General features: G+C 41.8%; 1 protein-coding gene across 4 annotated transcripts in view; it reads left to right on the plus strand.

Moving 5' to 3' along the window:
- Positions 1 to 27,815, plus strand: part of ATXN7 (ataxin 7) — a 141,772-nt gene that overhangs the window by 20,839 nt on the left and 93,118 nt on the right. For 2 of the 4 annotated variants that reach the window (XR_009222871.1, XM_058562374.1), the window contains exons 2-4: positions 9,735 to 9,833; positions 23,510 to 23,815; positions 24,024 to 24,092. Coding sequence is in view for 3 of the 4 variants with exons in the window: in XM_058562374.1 (XP_058418357.1) it covers positions 23,521 to 23,815; positions 24,024 to 24,092 (364 nt within the window). In the remaining variant the exon portion in view is untranslated. The other 2 variants (XM_058562387.1, XM_058562395.1) reach the window with 2 other exon arrangements.

Below are 27,815 nucleotides of genomic sequence, written 5' to 3' on the forward strand. Positions count from 1 at the left end.
TTTTTTAACTTTTTATTTTGAAATAATTAAAGATTCACAGGAAGTTGCGAAGATAGTACAGAGAGGTCCTGATTGCTCTTCACCCAGTTTCTCCCATTGATTATGTCTTATCTAACTATAGTACAATATCAAAACCAGGAAATTGACATTCGTATGAAGTGTGTTGTAGTTCTATGTCATTTTACCTCACGTGTAGATTCGTGTAACCACTACCATAATCAAGATAATGGAACCATTCCATTGCTGCGAAAATCTCCCTTGTGCTACCTCTTTATAGTCATAGTCATTCCTTTTACCTTCACAGTCTCTAACTCTTGGCAACCGCTAATCTGTTCTCCAACTCTATAATTTTGTCATTTTGAGAATGTTATATAAATGTGATCTTTTGAGATTGGCTTTTTTCACTCAGCATTTTAAAAAGCATTTTATATTAAAAACAATATTTATGTTCACCATTTTTATTATTTTTAAAAGAAGTTGTTATCCAGAGTTTGATTGACTAATTTTCTAACCTGTATTTTTCCAGCTTGGGTGTTCTATACTCTGTGTTGCTATATTTGAACAGCAGCTAAAGTCTTGTATGTACCGACGTAATAGCTGATTATAGCATTAACCTTATTGCCTACTGTTAAGGACAGTACTGTGAAGTTAAAGAGAAAATTACCCCAGGAAAAGTCCACCCCATCAACAAAGTAAATATTACAATTGATTACTGAGCAGGAGTAAGAAGTCCAAATGTATACTTTAATTATACCAAATAAAGTAACTGACCCACATTCATGTTCCATTTCATCTGGAAAGAACTCTTCAAAAAAGAAAAACTTTTTGGAACACGATATTTAAATGAATGGCAGTTGAAATATTTACATTAATTAGCTAATGTAAAGATCATATGAAATGTCAATATAAGAAAGCCAGTGTCTGCATCGTGTAAATAAGATTCTTTGAATGTCTTCAGTGGGAAATGGAGTTCTGTGGGTATACGAGACCTGGGAACAGCCTCAGAGGGAACAAATCTTCCTCAGATGCCGGTGTGTTGTTTTCTAACAAAATATAAAAAATATTCTAGGAGCTGTAGAAGGGCACCTTAGTGTTTGGCTACAAATAATGATGCCATGGCTCTAGGGAATCCCATGTGGCCAGACCTATGGAACTGAGGAAATAGAATGGGAGTCCCTAGGCACCATTACAGCTCACTAGCAGTGAAGGTGAGGGTGTGAGCACTGGCTCCTCAACTTGCACAGAATTCATGTTCCTGAAGGTTGTGTCAAGACAGATTTTTATAAATGGTGTAATCTTGTAACTGGCTATTGATCTTTATTTGGCTCTGGCTCCTAACATTTTAGACGATCTTCCTCCCAAATAGGAAAATATTCTTTGTGATTAAAATAAACCTCTGCTTACAGGTTTAACAGTTTTCTTCTGGTCATCTTTGTTTTCTTCAAGCAGGATGTGATTGTACTTGAAGTAGCTATTGGGATGGAAGAGAAGGGAAATGATCATTTATTGATCATTGAATGTTTGACAGACACTATACTAGGTGTTTATGTACATTCACATATGTAATTATGGTATTGAAAAATTGCATTAATGATACTCCTTAAGTACTGGATCTGAAATAAGCAATGTGCTAAGTAACTCTTCATAGCAAATAAGCCAATTTTCTTGGTCAGATTTACTTAAGAGGTCTGTTGCCCAAAACAATCTATATTTTTTATATATTTATTTTAAGAGATATATATGCACTAATTTATATATATAAGTAGATAATTTAAAGAATATATTAATTAATTAGTGTATTCGTGAGGCCATGTGTGAAGTGATATGGAATATAGAGATGTAAGACCTACCCTCCTCTTAGCAGCTTTCTATCCAGATGAGGAAAACAAGTTATAAGTACAAGAAAAACCAACTAGCTACAGGAGTAAGAACTGCTTAACCTATCGATGCAACATGTGTAATAAGGCAATCCATAATTAATTACCAAATAAATCTTCCAATTGTAACTGCTATAAATGTTCAGAGGAGGGGGCCAGCCCCGTGGCTTAGCGATTAAGTGCACGCGCTCCGCCACTGGCGGCCCGGGTTCTGATCCCGGGAGTGCACCCACGCACCACTTGTCTGGCCATGCTGAGGCGGCGTACCCACATACAGCAACTAGAAGGATGTGCAACTATGACATACAGCTATCTACTGGGGCTTTGGGGAGAATAAAGGGAAAAAAAATATTCAGAGGAGGATAAGATTATTGATCTTTGACTGTTGATTTTGTCACCTGTAAAATGCAGATAATACCTACCTAATAGAGAGAAAATAATGTATATTAAAGACTTAGTATATTGCCCATTACTTAGTACACCTTCAATAAATTGTAGCTGTGCTGTTGATAATGAAAATTATGATAATAATAGTGACCACAATAATACTGTATTAGGGTAGACTGACTGCTGTAGCTACCCAAAACCTCAGTAGCTTAACACAATACATGTTGTGTTCTCCCTCAAGTCACAGCTCCGTATGGGGGGGCAAGGATGCTCTTTCTTCCCCCAGTCATTCAGGAGTGAAATTTTGTAGCTCTGCCCACCTCTAGTTGCCAAGGAGCCCTCTCCATTTGACCAGCGGAGCATATGAGAGACTGAGGATCAAGACAAGGAGGTTTGTGTGGGCCAAGCCTAGAAGTGACACTCAACATTTCTTTTCACATTTTAGGACTCGGTCACATAGCTATCCCTTACTGCAATAAATATTGGGAAATTTAGTCTAATTGTGTGCTCAGGAAGATAAGAACGTGGATAGAGGTTAACATTGCCAATCTCTATCGCAAATAATATTTAGAAAGCCTTAATAGAAGAGGAGGGATCTTCCCTGGATCTTTTAGCGAAGTGAAATTTGTAATAGGTTACCTAGCCTGCCTTTAAGTTTATTTAACGAAGAAGGGCAGAAGAATAAAAACCTATAGCAATCATTCTTAATCAGAATTACACATTTATCCCCCTAGCCACTGCCTTTACTGTAAGCCATTTGGTAGTGACCTCAGGCAAGTCATTTAACTACTGTAGGCCTCCATTTCCTCACTTACAAATATTCTTGATAGGGCTGTGGTGAAGATTAAGTAAGACAGTGCATGTACAGTACTTAGCACAGGGTCCAGCCCAGAATAAAAACTCAGTAAAAATTGTTATTATTACTGGTATAATAAGTATGGCCCCAGAGCTAAATGCTTGCTAGCTCGTCATTTATTTGACATCTTTCGTAAAGGACCATGTTAGATTAGCAAAGAATTACTTGACTGAGGATATTTATATGAATTTTAGAATTCTATAACCTCAGGCCAGTAATAGGGGATTAATGTTCCCCTGGCACAATATTAGGGGAGAAACCCTCTCTGTTCCCCCAGCCTCCTCTCCCCATAATCAATTCCACAGACTTTATTCCCCTGTTAATAGGACAACAAGAGTACTGGACTTTAATTTACCTCTCATCCTTCTTTCCCCTTCTCAGTGTTGAGGTCTATAGGTGAGTTTGGCTGGGAAGAGTGAGGGTAAATGCCAGAACAGTTACTTATTGCTTAGGCCTAATTGCAAGTCCTTAGCAACGCAAAAACGTCCCACCCCAGGCACATATTAACCTGAGTGGATGGGGTAGCTCTCAGAGCCTGTGGTTCCATTTAATCCAATTCTGTTTAGCAGGTGTTTATTAACACAGTGTCAGATCCTGAGGATACAAGGATAAAATGTTGCAGACCCTGCCTCTAAGAAGCCCACTTAGGGAGTTAGGTGTGGTGATGTGAAGAGATTTCATGAGATAGTTTTGAAGGCTGGATATGAGTTACTTGGAAGATAGGAAGAAAGGAGTCCAAGGCGGCGGGAACAGCAGGTGCCGAGGAACAGAGGTAGGTATTACGATTGTGGGTGGCAGTGGAGGGAATGGTTTTAAGCTCAGCTCTAGTATGCAGCTGCCTCAGTTCTACTCCTTATTGGCCTTGTCTCACAAGTCTCAGTTTTCTCTCTGTTAAAGGAGTACAGTATAGTAAAAGTTCCTACATCACAGACCTGGGAGGATTAAGTAGGATGATGCATGTAAAGGGTTAACTAAATGTTAATACTTGGCACGTGGTAAGTGCTAAGTAAATACCAACTACTACTGCTATTCTTATTGACTTGTGCTTTTGTAAATTGACTTGCAAATCTACTAAATTGACCAAGGATTTTACAGAGACAAATTGGAGAACTCCTGGGAATTTTACTATAATTTGGTTCTCTCTTAGGCTAATGGTGAAATAGTATACCGTAGTCAGAACTGATGGAAAGATGGCTTGCTGACCCTTTAGCTAAAAGGAGAGGGAGCCGGGGTTAACTTCAGTGAAGCCTGGGAGAGGCGGGGCTTGAGATGGGAGAGCCCTGCAACCTGAAATGGCGAAGGGAGTGAGGGATAGCTATATTGAACCCTTTGGAGAGGGGAGAGGGGCTGAATGTGTGTGGATATGTAGAAGCTGTCAGAAAAGGAGGCTCCTTTAAAAATGTTAAGACTTTTTGTGAGGAGTTCCAGGGAGAGTCGGGAAAGCCCTAGCACTGACTGCAGGGGCTAAAATATATTGCTACAACCTCAGCCAGAAGTGTTGGAGCCCTTCCTTCTAAGTGATCTCATCTCCCTCTTTGCTGGTTATGTTTTCAAACTCTCATTTGTTCGATGGAGTGACCCTGAATCGAGAGCAGTCCCTGTAGCTCAGTAGGTGCAGAAACTCCAGCTGACCTTTGAAGAGGGGGATATTCAGCAGTACGATTGAAAAGACAGGTTGTGTGGAGTATACAGTTTCATTTCTTTTTAATAATTTTATTTATTTATTTTTTCCCCCAAAGCCCCAGTAGATAGTTGTATGTCATAGCTGCACATCCTTCTAGTTGCTGTATGTGGGATGCGGCCTCAGCATGGCCGGAGAAGCGGTATGTCGGTGTGCGCCCAGGATCTGAACGCGGGCCGCCAGCAGCGCAGCACGCGAGCTTAACCGCTAAGCCACCGGGCCGGCCCTACAGTTTCATTCTTAAATTTGCTTTGCCGGGGAGGAAGCCTGTCAGGGTGAAAGCAAGGTGGAACTTGGGTAGGAGAGGGAGTAAACCAGGGACCACATTAATTCGTATTTCTGGAGAATATGCCTACAACTGACATGTAATCTGCTTTTAAAATTTTTGGTTTGTGATTTTTCATTTGGGAGAAGAGACTTAGGAAAACAACGTAGGCTCAGGGTCACAAGCATGGCTGCCCACAGGACAGGCCTGGAAGGAAAATAAGTGTGATGCAGCCAGGTGGGTGCTTTGGAAAGTACTTGCCCATGACAAGAGGCAGCTCACCACACAGCATCAGCCAGTTATCCCCAGGCAGGAGAGCTGGCCTTGGTGGTCAGATTTTTGGACTATCCACACGAAAATGGGAATATGGAACTTTAGGTAAATCTTCTCACCTTTTAAATATTAACAATAAATTCCTTTTTTTCCCTGAGATCACCAAACAAACAAACAGACAAAAAGTGAACTGTTTTAGGCCTGTGGACTTGCTGTTTGCAGTGAGGGTCAAAGAGTGGAGAGAAAAATGCATAACCCTGGAGTTAGGCGGCTCAGCGGGATACGCTGCTAATTCTGGTGCCAGGCACAGTACCTGGCGTGGAGCACATACTCATCACGTTTGTATTGAATGAATAAACTGGCTGGGGTTAACTTCTCTTGGATTTAGGTCTTCTCATGTATAGAATGGAGAGACTGGAGTTGGCCTTCCTTCAGCTCCAACTTAGAATCAAGTGAGAACTGGTGTTGCCCCCCTTGTCGGGCCCACCGCTCTGGCTCTTTCTTTTCCCTTTCATGCCTTCTCTGAGCACCTAGGGTACCAGTCTCACATTAAAGCTCTATGGTTTGCCTAGAATTTAAGAAGGTTTAAGAAATAAAAAGAAAGGTGATACTGTTATGCTTCAAACAAACAGACTCAGTATAGCCTGTCTTTTCTTTCCTCTGTCATGGTTGATAGGTTTTTGCTTAATTTTGGCAGACTTGATTATATAACAAGAAGTGATCCAGATTATGCCTTAAATTGCAGCAAGGTTCTCAGAGTCTTAAAAGTCCATAGAAATGTTACTCCTAGAGGATAAGTCATTTTCTCTGTAAAAGTTGACATAACACTGCCCATGTAACACTGTGGGCTTTTCTCTAAAGTTAATGGGAATTTTTCTGCATCCTTGGACATTCTGCAGGATCTTTGTTTAAAACAAATACTGGTATATCTGCCCTTTTATTTTATTTTTTTGTGAGGAAGACCAGCCCTGAGCTAACATCCCATGCCAATCCTCCTCTTTTTTGCTGAGGAAGATTGGCCCTGGGCTAACATCCGTGCCCATCTTCCTCTACTTTATATGGGACGCCGCCACAGCATAGCTTAACAAGTGGTGCGTCGGTGAGCGCCCAGGATCCAAACCAGCGAACCCCAGGCCGCCACAGCGGAGCGCGCGCACTTAACTGCTTGCGCCACCGGCCGGGCCCCTGCTTTTTTTTTTTTTTCTTATTTTTTTCTTTATTGTGAAATTTTTATTGTACGTCATTGTTTGTCAGTCACCATATAAATGCATTCTTGCACCCCTGTTGCCCACCTTGCCCCTGGTAACCACCAGACACTTTTCTCTGTCCGTATATTGGTTTCTCTTCCACTTATGAGTGAAATCATGTGTTTGTCTTTCTGTTTCTGGCTTATTTCACTTAACATAATACCCTCCAGGTCCATCTATGTTGTTGCAAATGGGATGATTTTGTCTTCTTTTTATGGCTGAGTAGTATTCCATTGTATATATATACACCACATCCTCTTGATCGGCTCAAATCAGTAGAGGGACACTTGGGTTGCTTCCATGTCTTGGCTATAGTGAATAAGGCTGCATGCCCTTTTATTTTTTAATACAAAAGTTTTTACTCTCTTGAGCAAGATTATTTTTGTTGCAGTTATCAGAAGTCAATTCAAAAAAATTTAAGCTTGGAAGAGGAGAGCCTTTTACCCTTCAGGTCCAGGGGATTCTTAAAACCCTAGGGAAGAAAGTGCTTTGGGCCTCTTGGGGGACTGTACCTGGGACAGGAAAGCCCTAGAACCCCTGGGCAGAAACTCATTCCCTTTCTTTCCTCTGGGGCTACATGGCCCCTTGGCTCTGATTCACTCTGAGCAGCGTGTTTATTCTTCTCTTTTTGTGCTTGGCTTTTTCCTGTAGACTGAGAGCACTTGGGGCAGCTTGCAGTCTAGACCAGAGTAGACCCTCTTCATCCCAATTTCTAGTTCCAAGGAGAACAAATTAAATGTCTCAATTTGGGTCATGATAGCTGTGGCAAAACGGAGGGAATTTGGAGTCCTGTAGTACAAATAAGACTTGACATGGGGTTGAGAATTACATAGTGCCTAGAAAAAAGGTTCACCATGGGCTAGGCAGCTCCTCTAGAAAAAAAGGTGTCTTCCACAATCTTGTCTCCCCCCTAACCAAAAAGAAGAGTGAATAAATTAAATTTATACTTCTCAGGACTTTGGAGAACATTCAAGTTATGTTTTTTCTTCTTGTTTCCTTCTCTCCCACCTCTAACTGGCTGTCATTAAAAAAAATATTTTTAAAAATTATATTTATTGAATGTTTCTTACATAATAGGTGGTGAAGGAATAAAAGTTATCAAGTTTTATGTTTCTGTTCTTAGAAATGTTTTCCAGTCTACCTTTTAAACTATTTCTCTTTGCAAAACAAAATTAAGTTGCTGTTTAGGTAATTTGAAGTAGTGGAAAGGGAACTAAATAGCACCAAAGGCCTCCATTCTAGTTCCAATTTCAAACCATTTATTTGCTAGGTAATCTTGAGCAAATTATGACCTCTCTCAGTCTATTTCCTCACTAGTAAAATGGAGATCATAATAACAGCTCTTTTGAGCACAGTGTTATTGTGAAGATAAAATGAGAGAATATCTAAAAACATGAGATAGTTTTTTCCTACTAAAGAAAGATTTCTGACCCCCTATTCTAAGTAAAGAAGTTACTATTTTTAGTAATTGCCACTACCATTTTTCTCTAAGAATAGAGTTTTCCTTAAAGCACTTTTAAGATATGCAGGCTAGTAGATGGTGAATTCTTTTAAAGGCAAATACTATCTTGGGGGCAATCTCATAGCACCCAAAATCTGATGACTTTTTTGGATACTTTAGAGACATAGCTGGAGTCTCCAGATGGAAAGCTGAAAAATAGCTTGACCTAGTGAAGGCAGATCAAGCAGAGTCTGACCTGATGCCAGTGTTGTTCCACCTCCACCGCCAGTCTACTCTGAAGGAGTCACCCGCAGCGCGGTGAATGGTTATCTCTAACATAACGTCTTGATTAGCTGTTTCTATTCTGGTAATTTGTAGCTTCCTTTGAGTGATTTTGTCTAGCTGTAAAATGTTTAGGATGCAAAGAAATGAATTTTGGCTCAGAACTGACATGTTAAGCAAGATAGTGGCTTTTATTGGAAATAAGGCAGAAAAGGAGCACTAAAATGGAAATCAGAGAAAAACTTTGAGAGATAGGAGACTGGGAAGGAATTAGAAATCTGGGGAAGAGAAACATCGGGCTTATAAAGATTGTAGGCATGATTCTTTACTGAATGATTGCATTACGGAATAACATTTTGTGGGTGAATAAAACAAAGTGTTTTTAAAAAGGGAGAGGGGAAGGATATGATCCAAGAATAACTTAAAAGCCAATAAAGATAATGATGAATAAATGTTCAAAACATGGCATAGAATTTTAGCCGCTGACTTTCAGGGGTGCTTTATTAGTATCTCAAGCCATAGAAATATTTGGCTTACCATCTCAGAGTATATGAAAATAAATAAAAGTTGAGTAAAGCAATATTCCTGCCACCCAGCCTTGGTGTAGAACCAGCGAGGATTATAGGAAGAGAAGTGTATTACTAGTGATGTTTTCATATGAAATCAGCCTGCTTGTGCTATATACTTTTACAGCATCTGCTCCATAGCTGTGTCATTACCCATATTTGTTGTTCTTTCTCTTCTGCACGTCAAACTTGAAAACCAGCTTAATTTCTACCTCTGGTTTGTTAATCTCCAATCCCTTGACTCCTTAACTCAGTGCTCCTTCCCAAATTAATTTGAATAGTAGCCACATTCTACTTGAGATATGTATGTACCCATATGCACAAAAATATGTAGATAATGGAAGGCGTAATTTCCTTGTGCTTTTTGTAGGAAGATAGTTTAATTAATTTTTTGTTTCCTGTTTGTAATGTTATGAATTGCTTTTATAAACTGCTGAATGATAAAAGACAGAATGAACTCTCCAAATAATAAACTCGTTCAGTGTGCGTGTGTTTTAAAATCTGTGATTCTGACAGGTTTCATAGGAGCAGACTATCTGAATAGCCGTTTTAAAAATTAAGTGAAAACTCATTAAGGCAAATTACACAACAATGATTTTAAGCCCCAGGAGGCTGATTCTGTGTACATACTGAATAGTCATTTGTTCTTAGTTGATTGTAAATATAGCCAATTAAGTTCATTGAAAAAAAAAACTGAATTGCATTTGTTGTAAAATTGGTAGAGTGCCTCGAATTTTAACACTTTGATATTTCAAAGCACATCTAATAATTTTGGAACATCTGGCAACTAATGAGATTGTAGATTTCTGATTAGCTTTATCCATTGTTTCATCCCTTTGCCCCTTTTCTCTTTTTGTAGATCTGAATAGAATTAGGAAGAAAGAGCTTCCACAATCACAGCAGATGAAGATCCACTGGTAAATCCATCAGGATTTTTGGCCTGCCCTCTAAAGAAAAGGTAACTGGTTGTTCCAACGTAGCACGGCTGAATAAATGCAATGCTTCCCATTATAATGGAGTTTGAATTTACCAAAGGATGATAGTTTTTTAAATTTAAGGTATCTCAAATTTTAAACGTAACCCTGAATATTTTCTTACTAGTATGGAATGACAGTGAATTTAAGAGTACAGTATTATTAGGTGTTTGTCAAAATAAAAACTGCCAAATAATCCGCCCCCCCCTCATTAAAATTACAGGAAGACTTTGGAGATAGGAACACCCCCCTCCCTGGTCCACATCCACCTTTTCCTAGGAAGTTGTCCACAGATATGTTCTTGTGCTTCTGTCCAGCTCCACTTTCCCCAGCTCCTGCTTTCTTCTCTCCACAGGTAATGTAGATCCAGCTGATGAGGGTAGGGAAGATCCTAAGCAAATTGGAAAATAGGCAGGAGTTCTTCAGGCACACTTTCTGGGGCAAGTGCCCCAGACAGCTCTGTGCTCATGAGCAGTCCCATATCATTACAAAAATAGCAGCCACCATTAATTGAGTTTCTCACTACACGTTTGCAATTGTGCATTTACTATTTGGGGAGGAGGGTGGTAAGTTTCACATAATGTGAAAAAGAGGGAAAATTCCTGGAGGAATTTTTATTTAGAAATGAGAGGGTTAACAAGTTAAGATGCAGTGTAAGATGCATCATTGAAGGATAAATTGAACAGAATCCAAACAGGAAAGACCCAAGGAGTTTCAGCCTCTGAAATTGAGCAGTTTACATATTTAGGCAACAAATGCAATGCCTCAGTCAGGTTTTAGGCAACTATAGCGAAGATGGAAACATTTTGGACAATGTGAACATTCATCTGCAGAGATAACATTTTGACCATTACCAAACAGAAATAGGAGCTTCAGGAAGGATATGGCAGTTCTGTTTAGATGATTAGAAGAACATGGGACTGGGCAGTTCTGAAGTCTCCACCTTCAAAATAGGCCTGTAAAATTTTCTGACCTAAAGCCGAAAGGCCAGCAATGCAGAGGTATTCTTCAGTGATCATCGAAGTTACCACAAAGGATGGCGTTCATTGTGGAACATCTGGAAAGTGCCAGAGAAGAGAGAAGCAGGGCTTTCCTAGATGGTGATCAGCAACTGGCAGTGGGGGAGTTTGGGGGGAAAGGTAGAGAGGAAACACATTTGACAGAAATGCCAAAGGAGCTCTTTAGCCCATAACTGTCTATTGAGTTTCTACTATGTGCAGAGGGGTTGTCCTTGAGAAGGAAAAGAGAAGAATAGGAGGTGATTTCTACAGACTACAATTATGACATCTTTTTTTTTTTTTTTTTTTTTGTGAGGAAGGTTAGCCTTGAGCTAACATCTATTGCCAATCCTCCTCTTTTTGCTGAGGAAGATTGGCCCTGGGCTGATATCCGTGCCCATCTTCCTCTACTCTACATGGGACGCCACCACAGCGTGGCTTGACAAGCGGTGCGTTGGTCTGCGTCCGTGATCTGAACCTGTGAACCCCAGGCTGCTGAAATGGAGGGCCTGAACTTAACTGCTACACCACCGGGCCAGCCCCATGACATCTTTTTTTTGAGTACTATTCTGATGAAAAGATTAATATGATACCAGGAAGTCAGTGACAAGGGGCGGAGAAAGAAGTATCACAAACTCAACTCTGCAGGGACCAGACAGGTAGAGGAATGAAATGGGCCAGGTGGAACGTGAGAAACTGTCAAATTCATGACCAATCTAAAAGGGCAGCCCCTTTTCACCACCAGCTGATTGTAGGCCCAGTAGCCATTTAGCAAATATTTATTGAGTGCCCACCTATGTGCTGTGCTCTCTTCTGGGCACTGGGGATTAATTAGTAAATCAAAGGGACAAAAGTCCTGCCATTGTGGCATTTACCTTTTAATAAAAACAGATAATAGATAGCAAATGTAACAAATAAATACATTACACATTATATTAGATGATAGTAATTGGTTAGAAAAAGCAGGTCAGGATAAGGAGAGTGCTGATGAGGGATTGGACTCACTGTTTTAAATAAGGGTGAACAGACTAGGACTTTTTGAGAAGGTGAGATCTGAGCATTAAGAGTGAAGGAGAGAACTACTGAGCTGTCTGGGGAGAGAGTGAACATCCAGTGCAAAGGCCTCAAGCAGGAGCCTGCCTGGGCTGTCCAAGCAAGAGAAGGAAGGCCAGAGCTGAGTGAGCAGGCAGGAGAGTGGTAGGAAATAAAGTCAGACAGGTACAAGGCCAGCGTGTACAGCCTCATAGGCCATCCAGCGGGCCTTGGCTTTTACTCTGGGAGAAGTGAGAGGCCGCTGGAAGGTTCTGAGTAGAGGAGTGACTTGATCTGACTTCTGTTTTAATAATACCACTGTGGCCACTATATTGAAATAAGCTGTAGGGGGCGAGGGTAAAGCAATGAGACCAGTTAAACTATGGTTGTTGTACTAACCCAGGCAAAAAATGAAGATGTTGCCAGACCTTCCAAATTTTTAAGGAAACTGAAATCTTGGCTTGAATGATTTTTCTCGAGTTTTTCAACGTTAGCAGCTAATTTAAGACAAGAAAACAGTTGGAGTCAACCTAAATAAGTGTGTGGGGTTCTGCCATTGCTGGCAGTTTGCTACCTCGGTTATAGAAGTGGTAAAAGAATTTAGAGGAAGGTGAGGACTTTGGGCCAGGCTACGATGGTGGGAGGTAAGAGGTGATTTGAAACTCACAAGAAAGTTTGACTTTGCTTAGCACATGAAGCTGAAAGAAGGGAAAGATGATGGCTTGCAACTATTCACAATAGCTAAAAGGTGGAAACAACCCAAACGTCCATCGACTGATGAATAGATAAACTGTGTTATATCCAGACAATGGAATATTATTCAGCCATAAAGAGGAATAAGTTACAGATACATGCTCCAACATGGATGACCTCAAAAACGTTATGCTAACTGAAAGAAGCCAGACACAAAAGGCCACATACTGTATGGTTTCAATTATGTGAAATATCCAAAATAGGCAAATCTATTGAGACAGAAAACAAATGTGGTTTCTAGGGGCTGGGGGAGGGATGGGAGATGGGGAGTGACTGCCTAATGGGTACAGGGTTTCCTTTTGGGGTGATGAAAATGTTCTGGAACTGTACAGTGATGACGGTTGCACCACATTGTGAATGTACTAAATGTCATTAAGTTGTACACTTTAAAATGGTTAAAATGGTGAATTTTATGGTATGTGAATTTTGCCTCAATTAAAAAGGAAAAAAGCCATGCTGAGGCGGCGTCCCATTTAGAAGAGCTACAGCTCCACAACTATGATACGCAGCTCTGTCCTGGGGCTTTGGGGAGAAAAAAAAGAAAAATGAGGAAGATTGGCAACAGATGTTAGCACAGGGCCAATCTTCCTCAAAAAAAAAAAATGTATAAAAAAGAAAAGGAAAAAAGAATGGCACGTGGAAAAACATTTGAGAGAGATGTATTTTATGTCTTGTTTAGCTGGGGTGGAGTCTTTGTAAGGGGGAGTAATGAGTGATAAAGCCTAGAAGGATGTTGGGCCAGATGGTGAAGGTGTTGACTGCCAGGCCAGGGAGTTTAGAATCTCTTCTGTTGGCAGCTGTAAAATATAGCAGTGTATACACCATAAGAAAGAAGAAAACTGAAGAGATTTTGGTAGTTTGGAAATCCCAGGCTCTGGGTTTCAAAGCAAAAGAAATTGCCTCTGGTTTTATCAATCTGCGATATTCCTACTCACCTGATGGAATTTTATGACAATCTCACAAAAGTCTTGAACAAAATTAATTTAGAGTTTCTTCTTCTTTTAAAAAATATCCTTGGGGCTGGCCCGGTGGTGTAGTGGTTAAGTTCACATGCTCTGCTTTAGCGGCCCAGGTTAGCAGGTTTGGATCCCAGGCGTGGACCTATGCACTGCTTATCAAGCCATGCTATGGTGGCGTCCCACATATGAAATAGAGGAAGATGGGCACTGATGTTAGCCCAGGGCCAGTCTTCCTCAGTGAAAATAGGAAGATTGGCAACAGATGTTAGCTCAGGGCTAATCTTTCTTACACACACACACAAAATCCTTATTATAGTTCCTGGTTATTAAAGTTAGTTGTTAAAAAAATTTAGGTAACTGTAAGGTGATGGATGTGTCAACTAACCTTATTGTAATTATTTCACAATTATATATGTGTATATGCATATCAAATCATCACATTGTACACCTTAAACTTAACACAATGTTAAAAGTCATTTATATTTCAATAAAGCTGGAAAAATTTAAACATTATATAAATATGTATGTTAAGAAAAACCCCCTTTAATTACATTCTTTCACTCCCTGCTCTCCATAAGTCCAGAGTTATCTGTTTTCTATGCATAGACTTACCATCATCATCATTACTTTTTACAAAGATAGGCACATATTATGCATAGTATTTTGCATATTGCCCTTTATTTTATTTATTTATTTATTTAGTTTTGTGAGGAGATCAGCCCTGTGCTAACATCTGCCAATCCTCCTCTTTTTTTGCTAAGGAAGACTGGCCCTGGGCTAACATCTGTGCCCATCTTCCTCCACTGTATATGGGACACTGCCACAGCATGGCTCGACAAGCAGTGCGTCGGTGTGTGCCCGGGATCCGAACTGGCGAACCCCAGGCCACCGCAGCGGAGCGTGCGCTCTTAACCACTTGCGCCACCGGGCCGGCCCACATATTGCCCTTTAAAAATGTGTGTCTTGGCTGTCTTTCCACTTCTTTCTTTTAGACTGCTACATTATATACTTTGCTTTCATTTGTAAAAACAAAAAAAATTGAAAAGCAAATGCCATTTACCTCTATTGCAAAGAGGATGAGATATCATAAACTATAAAAGTAGCTAACTCTTAATGAGCACTTATTGTGTGCCAGGAAGAGTTCTCAGTATATTAATTCATTAACTCCTTATAATAACCTGATGAGACTGATACTGTTATGATCCTCCTTTTCCAGAGAAGCTAACTGAGACAAAGACAAACATATCCTATTAACGTCCCAAGTTAGGCAGTGGCAGAGATGAGCTCCAGGACCAGCTTCAGTTCCAACTGATGGTTGTCATGAGGGACCTTATGGCTAATGGTATGAGATCATAGAGATTTTTTGAGAAATTGATCTGGAATTTTGTGTGAAATTTTCTAAGTTGTAATGTTAGCTATTTTTTTTTTATAATAGCTTTATTGAGATATATTTCAAATACCACAAATTTACCCATTTAATAGTTTTTAGGATATTCACGATGTTGCCCAACCATCACCTCTATCTAGGTCTAAAACATTTTCATCACCCTTGTTTGGACACCCCAATTTCCATTGAGCAGTCACTCCCCCTCCTCCCCTCCCCAGGCCCTGGAAGCCACTCATCTGCTTTCTGTCTCTGGATTTGCCTATTCTGGATAGTTACATAAATGAAATCATATAATATATAGCCTTTGTGTCTGGCTTCTTTTACTTAGCTTGTTTTTGAGGTTCATCCATGTTGTAGCATGGAGCAGTACTTCATTCCTTTTAATGGCTGAATAATATTCTATTGTGTGGATATACCACATTTTATTTAACCATTCATCAGTTGATGGACACTTGAGTTGCTTCCACCTTTTAGCTATTGTGAATAATGTTGTTATGAACATTGGTGTACAAGTATCTCTTTGAGTCCCTGCTTTCAATTCTTTTGCGTTATGTCCCTAGAAGTGGAATTGCTGGATCGTATTGTAATTCTGTGTTTAACCTTCTGAGTGATTGCCAAACTGTTTTCCACAGGGGCTGCACTATTTTACATTCCCACCAGCACTGTACAAGGATTTCAGTTCCCCCACATCCTTAGCAACGCTTGTCATTTTCTGGTTTTGTTTGTTTGTTTTTATTTACTTAATAGCCATTCTGTGGATGTGCACTGGTATGGTTTTGATTTGTGTGTCTCTAATGACAAATGATATAGAGCATCTTTTCATTTGCTTGTTGGTCATTTGTATTACCTTGTTTGGGGAAATAGCTGTTGAGATCCTTTGCCCATTTGAAAATTGGATTATTTGGGGGTTTTTTTCTTTTGAGTTGTAAGAGTTCTTTATACATTCCAGATACAAGTCCCTTATCAGATATATGATTTGCAAAAATTTTCTCCATACTGGGATTGTCTTTTCACTTTCTTGAAGGTGTCCTTTGAAGCACAAAAGTTGAATAATTTTGATGAAGTCCAATTTATCTATTTGGCTCTGTTTTATAAGAAATACCTGGTAAGTTGGGTTCCAGCCTACTAACCACCTACTTGTGATTGCTGCTCTGCTGCCACTGCCCCCAGAAACCATTTGGAAAAATCCTAATGCTTTGTGAAAATATCTGTTTTCTGAAGTGGAGAGAGGCAAGAAGCTCTGGAAAGCAGCAAAGGTAGATTTCTCAGCAGTAGCAACTTTGTTTCTGTTCACCTTTCCTGCTCCTGAAGTTCCTTCCCTTAGAGCAGTTTGGTGGGGAGGAGGATGCCATAGAAAGTGGAGATGAGGATCAAGGTCTCTGGGTGCTACAGATTTTAATTGATCAAAAGAGAGGTTAAAGGGGCGGGCCCAGTGGCATAGTGGTTAAATTCGCAGGCTCCACTTCGGTAGCCCGGGGTTTGCAGGTTTGGATCCTGGGCGGGGACCTGCACATCGCTGTGGCAGTATCCCACATACAAAATAGAAGAAGATTGGCACAGATGTTAGCTAAGGGCAAATCTCTCTCACAAAAAAAAAAAAAAAAAAAAAAAAAAGATTAAATAGGTTAAAATGTGACAAACTGTAACTTGAGTCATGGATGGTGCCATTTAAAATCAGGATGGCCACAGGAGTGTAGTAATTATGTGTTTCTTGGAAGAAAGGTTTAGAAAGTCATTTGGGTTAAGGTGTCCCCTTTTATATGAGAAAATATGTGTTTGGGTTGGGGGTTAAAGACAGGGAACTGTATTCATTCATAGTCATTCATTCACAGTTTAGTGAAAAATAGTTAAATCTGCATGCCATTTATCTCTACCAAGAAAAGGAAGGTTTTGTTTTGGAGGTGGAAAGAGGATGCAAGCCTTTGTGGAACAGTCTGTCTTTTGGGAAGCAGTATGAACCCAGATGGGCTGCTGGATCAGGGTGCACACAAAGGATGTGGAGAAGTCCAGGTGGGGGAGGGCGTGTTTGCTGGATCTGTGACTTTGCTTAGAGCTAGAACTTTGCTGAGGAAAGGGGGAAGAAAGGTCTGTCTTGTTCCTTCTCTTTTGTACTAACACACCTGCACTGTTAGTCTTCGAGTTCAGCCCTAAGGCGTTTTGCTGACCAGCTTGGGGACCTGGCCACCACACATCTTAGGGTTTGCAGGGAGGTGGGTTCCAGGTTCCAAATGACACCCTTATGTTGGGAATGCAAACTGTTGATCCCTGGGAGTCTAAGCATATATCTCATTGCCACCTTGATTTCAGAGTATATACTCTTAACCACAATCCATGAAGTCCTGTGATTTAGAGTTGGGGATGAGTTCCCATGTGTTTAGTGCGAGGGATCAGGAAAGCTTTTGTTAAAGAAATGAGAGACTTGAGGAGGGACTTGACTGAATGTAGGATTTCAGCCAAGGGAGGATAAGTATTATAGATGGAGTGACCTGTATGAACAAAGGCTTGGGAGCTGGGCTCTGGAGGGGGGAGCATGTTTGTATCTATGAATTGGTCATTTTGGCTGGACTGTGGAGTACCTGCTGGAGGGAACACTGTCCTGGGGCTGGGGCCAACTCTAGAGGGCCTTCAGTGCTAGAAGAGAAGTTTGTATTGAGTTCAGTGGTCAGTGAGGAGCCCCTAAAAGTGTTGGAGCAAGGACTGACATAACTAAGGCCATGCTTCATTCTACAAGACTGATCTGATAGTATAGCGTGGATGGATTAGAATTGGGGCTTACTATGTGACAGGCTTCGTGCTAATAATAATAGCTAACACTTATAGGGTGGCTTTGTACTGTTAACTTTCTTAGTGTTCCTTATAAAGTAGATACTCCTGTTTTACTCATTTTATAGGTGAGAAAATCTGCACACAGAGGTTAAATGATTTCCCCAGAGTTATACAGCTGTTAAGTGGTAGAACTGGGATTCAGCCTAGGCAGATTGGCTCTGGAACCCGTGCTCTTAACTGCTGGGCGCATAAGATGGTGACATTTACAGTCACTTCAGTGAAAGCTGTATCCGTACAAAGGTGACACAGGGAATTATTTTTAACAGTGTGTTTAATCTTTGCATTTTATTGCATCTGAGGCAGTGCACTAGAACTTAACTCTACAGTCAGCCTCTTTTTATAGCTAAATGTCGGTCCAACTTTTCCATTCCTTTTCTATAACTTAATCCTTTTTCTCTATTTTTTAAAAACTACTTAACCTCAGGGGCCGGTCCCGTGGCTTAGCGGTTAAGTGCACGTGCTCCGCTACTGGTGGCCCGGGTGCGGATCCCGGGTGCGCACCTACGCACTGCTTGTCCGGCCATGCTGAGGCGGTGTCCCACATACAGCAACTAGAAGGATGTGCAACTATGACATGCAACTGTCTACTGGGGCTTTGGGGAGAAAAAAGGAAGAAAAGGAGGAGAATTGGCGATAGATGTTAGCTCAGGGCCGGTCTTCCTCAGCAGAAAAGAGGAGGATTGGCATGGATGTTAGCTCAGGGCTGATCTTCCTCACAAAAATAAATAAATAAATAAATAAAAACTACTTAACCTAAAAGCTTTAAGTGAAGATTTTTAAATCAACTTTGTCAGTAGTTTAAAATTACAGGCCAATATTAAATCCCTAGAGACATTTGGGCATTATTCAGTTTAAATTTATAATTTATTACCTTTTGTGTATGTATTTTTGAATTTTTCTCTTTTCAAACAGTTATTACTAGTGAATATTTTGTACACAGCTACACACATATAAGAAAACAAACCAAAAATTCAAAGCTTTGAACTTCTTAGCAAATGACACAGTTTGTAGAATGAATACATGCACAGGTTGTCTTTAAAAAGATAATTAATTAAGTCTCTACTTTTGCAAATATCCTTATTATTCCTAATTTTGTACTTGCTTGTCAGCAGTTCCAGTCACTAAGCTGATGAATTCAGTTTCCTCCTTCCACTGTTCTCCCCCTACTGGAAAACTGATGTATTCATGACAGACTATAAGGTACTTCACTAGAGGGAGCACAGTTGATAAGGGGCCTTGCCTGCCCTACCCCATGTGCGGAAGAGAGCCCTGGTTCTGTCTGGAGAAGAAAGAAGGAAAGAGAGGGGTAGTCAGAGGAGGGAGAGAGGATATGAACAAAGGCTCAGCCGATTTAGGAGGAAATAAAGAAAGCAAAGCCAACACATCCACAGATCAGTGGAGCTGAGTTTCTTGTTATTCAGATGACTGCCGTCCTTTGGGGTTGATACATGGAGAATCTCTGTTACCAACCCTGTAATTTGCACAGATAAATATACTTTAGTTGCTGGTTTTCAAGTTTATTAAAATGTATTGGGACCAGTGGTTTTTTCCAAGTAAAAATGCTGGTTGTGTGGGGTCTTGCATCTTAGAAAAGTTTTGAACAGTTTCAACCATTTTACATTAAATTGGATTTACAGACTGGAAAGAACAACCTTTTTCTTTTTCTTTTTTTTTTTTTTTTTTGTTTGTACTTAGTGATGCCTTTGGCCTTTAAACAAAGCATTTTACAAGTGAATCTGCTGGGCAAAGAATCCTTTTTGTAAAGAGAGACCTTGTTACCCTTGGCACCTATCAGGAACATCCCTAAATTTGGATGGTGAAGTAAGGCCATATTTTAAATACATCCCTGGAAGGGATGCAATGCTCAGAATTTGGCAGCGTTTCACTTCTGACGGCCTAGTTCTTAAGCCACATACAATCTAATTGGTGGTGACAGCTTTTTCCATAAGAGCATTTTGATGAATTAAATTTTCCCCTACTTCCTACTCTTCTCATGTCCTCAGCGAAACTACTGTTTTGTGTTCACCCTGGTGTCTAAGCAGAGTGCCTGGTATGTGGTGGGCAATCAGGAACTGTTTGGTACATTGAATCCTCATTACTGAGACCTTATAAAACATTTATCTGTGCAGACAGATACTGAAGATCCTCAGCTACAAGACATCATCAAAAGTACACTGGCAGGAGAACTGATTGATAGCATACAAGACACACTGCTATATTAAAATAATTATATTAAATGAATATAAATTGTATTGGTTATTTTCTTTTTATATTTTTTGGGTGTAAAGGAGGAGTATTTAGGTAAGAAGTTATCAGGCTCTTTATTGTGACCTGGTAGGTAAAACCAAGTACTTGAGTTTCTGCTTATAGAGTTCCTTTATATAAGGAACACTTGGAAAATGTTGCCCAAATTTGAGTATCAGAACACTGTACTTTCTCAGCTAGCAGTTTTGGCTTTTGTTGATGACTCATTCAAACTATTGGGAAACCCAAACCAAGTATGGGTATCAGAAACTGCCTGTTCTGCAAGGGGTTGGGACTTCCTTATGGCTGAAGAGAGTGTGGTAAAATGCATTGGCTGCAGCAGAAGAGAATTGGTGGGGAGATGCCAGGTATTGCCTGTCATTCTCTTGGTTCTCATATCTTCTTCAACTTGGTGATACATTTCCCAGATAAGATTTGATCTGAATTGCTCAGCTTGATATAAGATACTCATGTATAATGTTTATTTTGTGTTAAGATTTGATTCGAGTGCTTTCCATGGATCTTTTCATTTAATCCTCAGAAGAAGCCTGGCGTCATTTCCGTTTCACAGACTAGGAAACTGAGGTGCAGATAAGTTAAGTAACTTGCTCAGTTTACACAGCTTGTAAGTGGAAGAGCCGGTATATGAACCCAGAAAGAATTCATAGGCACTGGCTCCAGAGCTCTCCCTCATTTTCCTTAGCTGTAAGTTGTAAGTAATACAACTTCTGCCTTACACAACTGTGAATATTAATTGAGATAATGCAGTAAGGTACCTCCAACAATGCTTGGCACCTAGTAGGTGCTCAATAATTGACAGCTGCTATCAGGAATAATTTCTCTTAGTAACTATCATAATGCCAAGAGGATACTTAGTCTTTTTCATTTTAAGCCCTGTTGTTTTCTTTATTAAACCAATCAAAAATTTAGAAGGAAAAAAAAAGGTATCAAGCAGGAATAAGGACAGAAGTTCAAGTATTATAAATTGCAATGTTGACCCCCATTGGCTGGAAGTAATTAGTGAATCTTGAAGTATTTTCACATGTAAAAAGGGGGAAATCAAGCAATGTCTTGAGGAAGTGGGCTTGTACTTCACATTTGCCATTCTTCCCCTTATTTTCGTTCTCACCCTGTACTCTCAGGGATCAGAAGATCTGTGCTCGATAGGCAAGCTCCCTTTGTTGTCTAAATAGCTGGGTGGCCTTAAGCTTTTCTTTTTAATGACAGCTCCAGATGCCATTAAAATCCAAATTTATCTTAAATGTAGAATTACAAAATTCAAAGTAATTAGTAAATTGTGTACTTTAATCTAAGAAAACAGAAGTTGGATGTTTTTATGTAATTCTACAGATTTTTCAGTGATTTGGAATGAATGAAAAATTGAAAGTCTGCTTTAGGGACATCCAAGATTGAGGGCCTATGTTAAGAAGAACCCTACTGTTACCAAGGGAATTATATGTTTTACTCATTGATACTCTTACGTAGGAAGTTAAAGCTTTAGAAAGATTTGTTTTTTATCCTTCCAATCATTTCTACTTTTTTGGTTATTTTGCTTTTATTACTTGTTAGATAAGGACAGGAAGCATCTGTAGTTTCACTTTTTGTTCAATGTGAACTTACATGCTTATTTCTAAATCTTTTTAAATTAAGAAATTAATGTAGCATATATATATATAGTTTTTTCCAAAGCTTTTAAATTTTGAACCTAAAACAAATCCTTTCTACAAGAGCCTTGCATTAAGTTTGGGTTGTAGTAACATTTCCTTATTTATTTTTACTCTTATTTAAACATTTTTATGTTTCTGCAAATTGGACTTTGTTTCTTTAGCAGAGAAGTTGGCCACCTCTGTCACACCAGATGTTCTAGATAAAAAAACATGAATAAACCCGCTTCCTCCCTACCTAGAGAAAGCACCCTGTGTAAGCAAGCAGCTATGACACACGTGCCACAGGAGTGCTGATATTACTGCCATGTGAAACATGACTGAAATTGTTTCTGTCTCAGGCTTCAGATTTTCACGTCAGTTTGAAATAACCAATAATACCAACACTTATTGAAAGTGCTTGGTGTGGTCTGATACTGTTTCAAGTACTTGGCATGCTGTAGTTCGTGAAGTAGCCTTTTACTTTACCATCTTTACCTATCACTTAAGCAAAAGCTTTGCACGCTGTGTGTGGGGGTGGGGGGGTGGGGTGCTGGATTTTATGGGCCAATGCTTAATTTAGTGAACAAAATCTGCCAGAAAACACTAACTTCTAAACACATTTTCTAGGAATGCTGTACATTCCCCTAAATCCCGTGTTCCCGCCCTACCCAACCAAAGACAAGCAGAAAGACGGAGAGACTAACGATTGGAATTAAAAGTGAATCAGGTTTTAAAATGACAAGTTTATTTTCGGGGTGAATGAATCACTTCCAGGAGCAGTGGAAGGGGAAATCGAGAAATTTGGGGTAGTGTCTCCAAAACATCTAAACGGATTCGCATCCGTCTCTCTCCACTGTATCTTACACCGAGTTCATGGTCTCGTCTTTGCTGGACGAGAAGTTCAAGTCCCCTGGGAGCACGCTGTGACCTCCAGTGGTGGGCATCGGGCGAAAACCGGGCTTTGGGCTGACACCTGGGCCGGCACCTGGGCCGCATTTCCTCGCCTGCCGGTGGTTTCCTACACGCTAGGCGTCCGCTCGGCGTCGGCTTCCCATTCATGCTTTTGACAGCTGCGCGGCCGCCCGCGAGCGGAGAGCGAAGTGCTCCCTGAACCAGCCCCTGCGCCCAGGGTCTGGACTCCGGGCGGGAGGGCCCGACGGCGACGACACTAGATGGTGTTCTGGGGCCAGCCGGCCGGCTTCTCCATAGGTGGCTGCGTTTCCGACTTCGCCCTGGCTCCACTCCGGGGGCTTGACGTGCAAACTTCGCCGGAGCGAGCTGAGAGGGAGGGACCGGCGAGGGGGAGGAGGCGGCGGGAGGCGCCTCCGCTTAAGGGAGCCGGCCGGGCGCCGCCGCTCGGACGGACGCGCGGACGGAAGGAAGGAGCGAGGCCGCCGGGCCTGGCCCGGGGATGCGAGCGGCCTCAGGGTGGGCAGCCCGAGGGCCGGGGGTGCGTCTCGGGCCTCCCCGCCACGGGCAGCCGTGGTGGGGCGCGGGGCTGGGGCTGGGGCGGGGGCAGCCCCGGGCGCCGGCCTCCGTGCCTGGTCTCCGCCGCGGAGGGAAGCAGGGAACCCTGCGCCGCGGTGGCGGGCCGCCGGCGGAGGGGCTGCTGGAGTCGAAAGCGAAAGCGAGCCCGTGCCGCGGACTTTGCGCCCGGGGCGGGGGGTGGCCGGGAGGAGGCGGGCGGGGGGGCCCTGGGCGGCCGGGGGGCGCTGTCATCGCGCCCCACCCGGCCCGCGGGCCGCGCACGCCGCCGGAACTCCCCGGCGCCTCCTTAAAAGCGGCCCCTTTTCCCCCTTTTTTGTTACATTGTAGGAGCGGAAAGAATGTCGGAGCGGGCCGCGGATGACGTCAGGGGGGAGCCGCGCCGAGCGGCGGCGGCGGGCGGAGCAGCGGCCGCGGCCGCCCGGCAGCAGCAGCAGCAGCAGCCTCCGCAGCCCCAGCGGCAGCAGCCGCCGCGGCGCCTACGGCCGGAGGACGGTGGCCCCGCCGCCGCCTCCACCTCGGCCGCCGCCGCAATGGCGACCGTCGGGGAGCGCAGGCCCCTGCCCAGTCCCGAAGCGATGCTGGGACAGTCGTGGAATCTGTGGGTCGAGGCTTCCAAACTTCCTGGGAAGGACGGTGAGTGTCCACGCCCCCCGCTTCCCCCATCCTCTTATCCTTCTCCCCTCCCCCGTCCTGTGACCCGCCCCCTCGGGGGTCAGAGATGCTATCGCTTGGTTGGGGAACGCGGAGGTGCCCGCACCTACTCCGTGCGTGCGTGAGCGTGCGTCACACTCCCGGCCACTGACCTGCCTCTCCCCTCCTCCTGTGTGTGTGTATTTCCTAGGGACCGAATTGGACGAAAGTTTCAAGGAGTTTGGGAAAAACCGCGAAGTCATGGGGCTCTGTCGCGAAGGTGAGTTCAGCCCCCTGAAGGAGTTTGAGCAAGTCCCGGGGGTGTTTCCTTGCTGGCTTCACCAGGGCGGGTAACTTTTAGCCCACCTTACCCCCTCCTCCCCCCCACGCGGGGATGCTGCCTGAGGAGGAAGAAGGGGGAGGACGGAGTGTTTGGAAAATCTGGTTTCCGGGGCTTCCTGTCATGGGGAGCGTCCCGGAACCCTTCACCAGCCTGGCCTGGTGCAGCGTGAGCAGCGTTGTTCAGTGATGAGCGCTGGGAGACCAGCAGTGAGTTTAACCCAGATCAGTTCAGTCTGACCCCCTTACGGAGAAACATGAGTGGAGGAAGAAATTCTCAGCTTCCGAAAGCATGTCCACGAATGTTTTAAGGGGTCCTGGAAAGGGAACCTTTCCACCTGAAATTTTCTGTTGGCAATCAAAATGAATTTTGAACTTTAAAAAAGGTGATACTTTACCTGTGCAGCCTTATTTCTACGAGATTTAGGTTACAAAGATTCATCATAACTGAGGAGAAGTTGGTCAGATATTTTTGTGAGCTGCCGAGATCAGGGGGAAAAAATGGCCAGAATTTTATATGGTGCCCTTAGCTAGTGAAATCAGAGTCTAATTATTGGTCAGTTTTTAATAAAAACCGTTTGATAGAAGGATACTCTAGGGAAATATCTGTAGCTAAAAGTGTGCCTCCAAATGAAAGTCAAGTGGGGTATCTAGAAACTCACAGACTCTCCCTTCCGATTTTCTTTTTCTTTGAGTGGTCACCTTTGCTGTCTAATGCCTGTGCCAGGCCTGGGCACAGAAAGGACTTCTGAAGACCAGTCAACTTTAGGTCTAGTTCAAGTTATTCTTTCAGTGGTAGTAAGGACAAGGCCTTGAGTGAGGTTTGGTATCCAAAGTATTGAGTTCCTATTCCCCAGTGCAATTTTATGTCTCACGTGTAGCCATTTATTTCGGCATAGTTATTGTCCAGGGCCCAAGAATAGGTAGAAGTTTGGCAAGTGGAACATTTTAGAGTCCAGAGTTGGCCTGTTGTTCCTCTGTCTCCACATTTACTTCTTGTTTTTAGTGCCTGTCTTTTCTTCTCGTTTGCTGTATTTGTTTTTTGAATTGGCCACTTGTTGGCCTCTTGGCACTAAGAGGAAGAGTAATACCAGTGGCAGCTCTCTGAGAGCTTCCAATTGAAACAGATTATAGAGCAAATTAGTTGATTTTGAAAATGAGAATTGCTGTTCGAGAGCAAAGGAAAGAGAGGGAAAGCACAGGGCTTGCTGGCAATGTCGCAATAGGAAAAATCAGTTGTTAGTCCGGTTTTAGTGTTGAATTGGCAGCTCGCCTGGGCTTAAAAAATTAAAATCACTAGGTGGCAACTCTCATAGGAAGCGGTTGGAGTAGAGCTTTAGAGGACCTGACCCGCTCTTGTTCTTAGTTTTCATTCTCTGGGTGTGGATACATTTCCCATAAAGGGTTTCTAAATCTGTGTGAAAACAGGGTGCTGATTATTGGTAATTCCCCTGTAGAGAATTAGTAAGTATGTTAGTGTTTCACTGGGCAACTTGGTCTGGACTGAGACCCAACCAAATTTAATGACCTGGACCCCGTTTTTGCTGTATTTATTATTTTCTGCTGGGATATGTTCATCAGCAGGTTTTAGCATGATGATCTAAGATCTCTTAGCCACTTTCTTGAGGTACAAAGGGGTCATAGATTTGGATGTGTGTGCTTCTGACAAAGCAAATTGTTAGTGACTGTCAGAGGTGCCTTTTTATTTTTTAAGCTGCCCTAACCGTTCAGAGGATGCCAAAGTGGCCAGGTCATCTGAAACTCTGCTTGCCTGTTTGGAGTAGAAACTGAAGTTTTTAATTTAGTCAGTTCTTGATTCATTTGTGACTTTGTGGATTTTCTGGGACAGTTTAAAAATCTAAGCATGAAGATGTTCAGCACTCATGCAGTGGGCCTTTATTTTTCTAACAAACAGCTCATGTCGGGCTGCTTCAGAAGTGAAAATACGTGTTAAATTATCAAGAATTATTAGACAGTTACCTTTTGTCTTTGGTTAAGTTTATTTCCTACCAAGAAAAGGTGTTTTGGAATTAAATCTGTACTAATTCCTCCTGTCAACCAGGTTAAATTGAAAAATATGTGGGTAGCTTGATCATATGAATGAAGCACTAGAAGTCAGAGACTCCCCGTCTTGGAAGATGTCTGGGAATATGGACCAGACTTCTTGAGTTCTCCTCCAATTCACGATTGAGGACCTGGCATTAGAAACCTGGGTGTGAGAGAAGGTCATTTAACCTTGAATTACTTATTTCACCTCCCAGAATCTAGCTTTCCCTCTTTGTAAAGGGAGGTGATAATACCTACTTCCGAAGGTTGTTGTAGAGGTGGAAACTAGATAACATGTGGAAAATGACTCAATACATACTAATTCCTTTCAGCCCTTTCAACTGCTGATAATCGGAGACCTGATTTCCTAATTTGATATTTGTCTAGGTCAGGGGTTTTTAACCTGGGACTTGAATGGGCTTCAGGGGTCATAGTTCCCTTGAAATTGTGTGCAAAATAGTATGTATGTCCACTTTCTAGGGCAAGTGTCCACAACTCCTTTTGGATACTCAAGGATCCTTCACATATTTCTACCCCCAAAATTCAAAACTGCTATGCAAGGATCTCTTTTTTTCTTGTCTCTATTTTTGCTCTTGTAGCTTATTTTGGCCAATTCCCCTGTGGCAACACTGCCAAGGGGTAATGTTGTGAAAGAGTTTGGAATTATTGATTTGGATGGAAGTGAGATTATTTGTGGTTTAACTAATTTATCATCCCCCTTCTTCCTGTTAGCACAAGTAGGCAAACGTTAGGATAAAATTTCAATTATCTTTTAGAGGTCAGCCTATTTTTTGTCTGCATTCTCATATTTTTATTGCCTTGTTTGTTTTGTTCTGTAATTTATAATATTAATTGATAGTATGGTTGATTTTGGTGGAAAAAGATTGATAATACCTTTGACTTCTTTCAGATGACCAAACTTAGAAGACAAATTACTTTTTTTTCCAAAGGCGATTTGTGAAATTCTAGATTTAACAAAATTATGTTTAGGTGAAATTAATTGGTATGAGTAACTGATTAAGGTTTCCGTATTAGTATAGGGAGGCTTAAAAAAATGAAAACATTAAATGCCTCAATTTCACATCAAATTAAAAAAATATATATGGTGTCATTGTGGGAGTTAACTGTGGAATTGGAAAAGTGATTTTCTTTGGGATGCCGTCCCTAACTTCTCTTAAGCCCACCTGTTGTACAGTATCCAAGTATCCTGTATTTTTCCTTCCTCCAAATACTCAATCTATCACCATTTGAAAGTAAGTATTATGTGATGGCTCTTTTGTTAGAGTATAGGTTCCTGGGGGACAGGAGCATTGTCAATCGAGATACAGTCAGCTCCTGCACACTGATTGTGCTCAGTAGACATTTGCCCAAAATATGAATTAATTGAGCTAACAAGAAGATTGAACCAAGTCACTCAAGGATGAAAGGTTTAAATGACCAATTTTCCATTGTGTTGTGACTCTTAAAAAAACAAAACAAAACAGGTATCTAGTCTGTGGGGAGGTGTGCTTTATATGGCCCCAGGGGAGGCCAGAGGCTGTCTTTCAGCACTTCCTGTTGCTCTCTCCTGAGTTTAGCACTCCATTTACACTTTCCAGAAAGGGTGCAGACAGGACAC

The sequence above is a fragment of the Diceros bicornis genome, chromosome 2 (genome assembly GCF_020826845.1).
Source record: "Diceros bicornis minor isolate mBicDic1 chromosome 2, mDicBic1.mat.cur, whole genome shotgun sequence".
Lineage (NCBI taxonomy): Eukaryota > Metazoa > Chordata > Mammalia > Perissodactyla > Rhinocerotidae > Diceros > Diceros bicornis.